The sequence below is a fragment of the Cherax quadricarinatus genome, chromosome 18, assembly GCF_038502225.1.
Source record: "Cherax quadricarinatus isolate ZL_2023a chromosome 18, ASM3850222v1, whole genome shotgun sequence".
Classification (NCBI taxonomy): domain Eukaryota; kingdom Metazoa; phylum Arthropoda; class Malacostraca; order Decapoda; family Parastacidae; genus Cherax; species Cherax quadricarinatus.
Genome location: NC_091309.1, coordinates 15,693,123 through 15,699,076, shown reverse-complemented (window position 1 = coordinate 15,699,076; position 5,954 = coordinate 15,693,123). Strand labels below are relative to the sequence as shown.

The 5,954-nt window shown below is 40.5% G+C and overlaps 1 protein-coding gene across 1 annotated transcript; it reads left to right on the top strand.

Annotated features, from left to right (window-relative positions):
- Positions 1-980: 980 nt before the first annotated feature.
- Positions 981-3,150, top strand: LOC138852907 (pro-resilin-like). Its single transcript, XM_070086497.1, has 3 exons — positions 981-1,022; positions 2,242-2,456; positions 2,669-3,150. Exons 1-3 carry the CDS (start codon positions 981-983, stop codon positions 2,820-2,822), a joined length of 411 nt encoding a protein of 136 aa, XP_069942598.1. The 3' UTR covers positions 2,823-3,150.
- The last annotated feature ends 2,804 nt before the right edge of the window (positions 3,151-5,954 follow it).

Below are 5,954 nucleotides of genomic sequence, written 5' to 3'. Positions count from 1 at the left end.
TGGAAGTGGATAAAACTGAAGACCGAGTATTGAAAGATATAGAGAGTTGTGTTGAAACCGAAAACGTAACAATTGAAAAAAAAAGAAAAAGGAAAATGGGGCATATTCTGCCCAGAGGGAAAAAGTACTTGAAAGGAATGTACAGCATACGGACACAGGATTAAAAAAACGAAGGTAACTCGTGAATGAAATGATGGAGCAAAAGAGAAACAAATATTCCAAAACTTACTGCAGTTACTAAAAACAAATCAACTATTACGATCGCGACTGTGATGTCACCAGATGCTGCTGAGTGAAGACACACGGGAGAAGAGGCTGAGGGAAGCAGCAGCATCAATGATGGGAAGTGTATCGATATGTCTTAATTAATATATAGCTGCTTCAGTTACCAGTTTAGGTCTTGGGATCTTAAGAGTTGTCATATGCGGGTAGATACCATGTAACACAACAGATACCATGTAACGCAACAGATACCATGTAACAGATGACTCAGACACAACAGATACCATGTAACAGATGACTCAGACACAACAGATACCATGTAACAGATGACTCAGACACAACAGATATCATGTAACAGAAAACTCAGACATAACAGATACCATGTAACAGATGACTCAGACACAACAGATACCATGTAATAGACAACTCAGACACAAATACAGGATAAGTCAAAGATTTCCATACATACGGGGGACGGGGGGAATTTTATTAATTTCTTCATGTTTTGGAGGTGAGGTGCTAAGATACCGTCGTCCCCGGGATGGGAAGATCGCATCCACGCGCCCCGTCAGCCTAAGAATAACCCCATATAGAATATTCTTATTTGTGACCTCCAAGTGACTGCATAACATAGAGACTGTTTGCTCTATGTTTTAAGATATTTTTGAATTATCCAGCAACGATAAATATTGTAAATAAAATTGTAGATGCAGCAAAGGGAGTCGTCTTGAACCTAGCGACAGTAGGGAATTTCAGCCATGGAGAGAGAAGGGTCTGGACAGCTATGGACACATGGAGAAGTAAGATAATTTACTGGATAGTACAGAACTTCCTCTTGGGACTTTTTCAAGGATCTACACGCTGGTGAGGAAATGAACTGGAAATGCTTCGTGTTTCAGTCTTCGGTGAACTGGATTTAAAAAAAAAAATCTAGAGTGCTTCTGAAGCTGAGGAATTATTCCTAATAGTTAAATCAAAATTGTGAGGGTATTTTTCCGTGCAGTGTTCTCTACTATTCCCTATGATAAAGTATTATGCACAGTATAAGTGTATGATATACAGCATCCATGTATTATGTCTGGAGCACTTGTAATGTGTAAATGGTTAAAATATTTCGTGATAGATATACAAATTGTCTTAGATGGTAAGTCCTGTCTGTGTTTACTGCACTACTTATACTGTTAGGAAAAAGGACACAGGTGAAACTAATCTGACATTTCACTGTGCTAACGTTTCACTCTCCAGGAGCTTTGCTAAGCCGTTGCCACAATAAATTATCACATTAGTTGCATCTGTGTCCTTTTTTTTTATCATTCTGTGGGTAATTCTACCAATGTTACTACTCATACCGGGTGTGTGTTCTTGCTCCTCCCGAAACGACGGTGAGAGTCGTGAAATGTTATGTTGACGTCATGTAAAGACTCTTCTTACGTGGTGACATGACAGTTTCTTTTAGAAGTATAAATAGAGGCTCAATGACATCTGGCCACCACTACACCTTCACTTGCAGACATCAGAGGCAGCCATGAAGGTACCTGGCCAATGGATGGCACACTAGCCTTTTAAATGACACATAAACATATGGCTATTCACTACCCTGGCATATTCTCTATTTTTACGTCATTATTTGGTGTCCAAGGTCCTTTCTAGTTGCCCAGGTACTATACATGGTACTGAAGGTATTTACCTGTTGTGGGGGGATTCATATAAAGATTACTGGCTCCACATCTGGTGTCATGAGCCCATATTTCGTGCCTTGGGCTCATACCTAGTGCTTTGGGTCTGTACCTGGTGGCTCGGGTTCATTCCTTATGCCTCGGGTCAGCACTCAGGTTCATTACTTATGACTCGGTCTTAGTTCCTGTGTCTCAAGTAATACCTAGTGCCTTGGGCATCAAGTATGGCACTCTGTAGATCGAGGAAAAAATAGGATTGCTATTTTTCACTACATAAACCTTCACTATAGTCACCTTTCCCATCCTTTATCACAGTTGCTTACTGTCATTCCTCTCTCTTCAGACAGTGGCTCTGGTACTCTCTGTGGCGGTGATGGCGGCGGCCAGGGCGGCCCCTCAGGGCTACGGCGTCCCAGGTATTGGTGGGTCTGGAGGATCCGGGGACCAGTATGCCTCTGCCCCCGCCAACTACAATTTCCAGTGGGAAGTCAGCGATTCTACTTCAGGCAATGACTACGGCCACGGGGAGCAAGCAAGCAACGGGGTCGTCCAGGGCAGGTGAGGTGAAACCATCACTAACAGCTTTACAGCAATCAACGCATTTCTTTTGAAGTGTTTGTTGTTCTTTGTTTGCAACGTTGTACGAAGCTGGGTTGCCGATGTGAAAAAAACATCATAAATATATATACAGATATATACATTTATATGCACTCTGCTGTTATAAGTAGTTCCTCACACGCTAAACCTCGGGTTTGGTATTCCTCCTTCAGTTACTACGTGAGGCTGCCAGACACTCGTCTCCAGAATGTGGAGTACACCGCTGACGGCTCCGGCTACCACCCCGTCGTCACCTACGAAGGCCAGGCCCAGTTTGGCGGCGGAGGTGGAAAGGGATCTGGTCAAGCCGGAGGTTACTACCCCTAGTCCGCAGAAGTGGAGAGGGATCTTCTGGTTAAATCGGAGACTACTTGCCCCTAGTCCGCAGCGGTGGTGGACAGGGATGTTTTGGTCAAGCCTGAGGCTACTTCCACGCCTAGTCCTGCAGTACGAGTCTTCGGAGCTGCCTTAACCGTACTCCTGCTTTTAATATTTCACATTGAAAACTTGTGAACAATTATCTTCCTGTAAGTCAAGCTGGTTTTGACAAATATTTTGCACCGTGTTGATGCATGCGTAAATACATAATTGTCAAAATATGGTAAAGAGTATTTTGTCAGCCTGTTAGTCACTGTAGACATTGTTTATGAATAGTAACTGGCTGCTACTACCATCCCTCACTCTCCCCAGTCCATCCTGGAGGAAGAGTGGCTAGGTAGAACGAACTTAAATTTAATGTGGGATAAATTAAGTAAGAATACTGAATGTCGGAAAGGATAACATATCAAGAAAGATGAAATGAAACACTGACAACCTAACCAGCTTGGATGACACAAGAACTGGTTGAGATCATATTGGAACGTGACGGTTGCCACGGAAGACCATGCTAGCTAGGTGACAGGCAACATGGAAGACCATGCTAGCTAGGTGACAGGCAACATGGAAGACCATGCTAGCTAGGTGACAGGCAACATGGAAGACCATGCCAGCTATGTGACATGCAACATGGAAGACCATGCTAGCTAGGTGACATGCGACATGGAAGACCATGTCACCTGTACCATGTTATTAAACACAAGAGTGAGTGGTCGGGCGCACAGAGTGAAGAGCTTCAGGATCTAATTCTCCGCTCAAGGCTACAACACAACTTACATAAAAAAAATCTGCTAAAAGGACTAACCTCTAAGATCGCAAAAGTCACAAACGACGCGAAATCTAAAAAAAAAAAAAAAAAAAAAAAAAAAAAAAATTCTTGGATGACTGTACGAATGTACGAATTTTAAGGCAGGACCAATAAGGGCCTCCACACTGGTCAAGACTTGTTGATGAAAGATTTCTCTGTGCAAGAAATTTTTAGTGCAAATCACCGTAAATGATACAGGCACTTTATGTCACACTTGCTAAATATCACCTTGAATATGCTGACCATTTATGTTTCCATAATTATATAAAAGACGAAGATAAACTGGAAAGAGTTCGTAAAAGGGACAAAAAAAACTTGTGTCTTTATTAAGATAAAAATCCTGTAAAGAAACACTCAAAGTATTTGATTTGTTTTTCTTCGTAAACGGGGACTACGAGATCTCAATATATTAAGCAGGAAAATGGCAGAGATGCATCGCAGCGTGTAAATTCAGTGAAAAAAAAAACCTACGAAGAAAGCCTAAAAAAAATCTCAGCAGTATTATTTACCCTCAAGAACCACAGACTGAGAGTTGTCATCCAGACCTTTATATCAACACGAAGGATTAAAGAACAAAGTAATTCAATAATGAGAAGAACTAGAATGAATTTCCGAAACAAGAGGTACAACACTAATGCCAGTGAAGTTTCCTTGCACACTGGAACACTGGAACGATCTCTCCACCGACATAGTAAGTGCAACAGCATTATAGAGATTTAGGAGACAATTAGACATGCCAGGAGCGGCGCCGAGGAGGGGGAGCTAGGGAGACATTAGACCCTCAGTGTTACTTAGCCCACAATAATAATAATAATAATAATAATAATAATAATAATAATAATAATAATAATAATAATAATAATAATAATAATAATAATAATAATAATAATAATAACAACAACAGTAATAACAATAATACCAACAATAACAATAATAACAAGGAAGCTTGAGGACGAGTGTCCTAGCCCCCCCCCCGTCCCTTCTAACCAGACAGCCACACATAAGCTCCTCCATGTAGCAGAAATTCTGGGAATTTGCAGACATTGGATTCAAGGTGATACAATGAAGGGCTGGTTGTGACCACTGGAACCATTAGAACACTCCAGGATGATTTGAATAGACTGATGCAGTGGTCGGAGAAGTGGCAGAGGCAGGTTAATATAGACAAATGCTAAGTTCTAAATGTTGGACAGGAAAATAACTATGCCACGTATAAACTAAATAATGTAGCTCTTGATATTACGGTTTGCGAAAAGGATTTAGGAGTTCTGGTCAGTAGCAATCTAAAACCAAGACAACAGTGCATAAGTGTTCGCTTCATATCAAGAAGTATAAATAATAGAAATCCTCAGGTTGTTCTTCAACTCCATATATCCTTGGTTAGGCCTCATTAGGATTATGCTGCACAGTTTCGGTCACCGTATTACAGAATGGATATAAATGCACTGGGAAACGTACAGAGGAGGATGACAAAGATGATTCCATGTATCAGAAATCTTCCCTATGAGGATAGACTGAGTCCCTGAATCTGCACTCTCTAGAAAGGCGTAGAATTGGGGGGGATATGATTGAGGTGTATAAATGGAAAACAGGAATTAATAAAGGGGATGTAAATAGCGTACTAAAAATATCTAACATAGACAGGACTCGCAGTAATGGCTTTAAATTGGAAAAGTTCAGATTCAGGAAGGACATAGGAAAGCACTGGTTTGGTAATAGTGTTGTGGATGAGTGGAACAAAATCCCGAGTACCGTCATAGAAGCTAAGACGTTGTGTAGTTTTAAAAATAGGTTGGATAAATACATGAGTGGATGTGGGTGGGTGTGAGTTGAACCTGACTAGCTTGTGGTACTAGGTCGGGTGCACTGCTCCCCCCTTAAGTGACGTGTCTTACCTCACTAGGTCAAGGTATTGGCTTAATCCGATGGGAGAATTGGAGCTGCCTCGCATAGGCCAGTAGACCTGTTGCAGTGTTCCTTCTTTCTTATGTAGGTTCAATAATAATCCTTCGTGAACCTCAGCAAGCATCCTGAAGAAGTTGTTTATATCAACCCTGTTTATATATCTGTTAGCATATATTCTTACCCGTTTTCATATACGTAACTAAAATAAATTCCAGTAAATTTATTATTTATATTTGTTTATTTTGGTATCTTCCGTAATTTTTTCTTAACATGCAAACTGGTCCATTGGACCAGTAAAACTAATATATATATATATATATATATATATATATATATATATATATATATATATATATATATCTATATATATA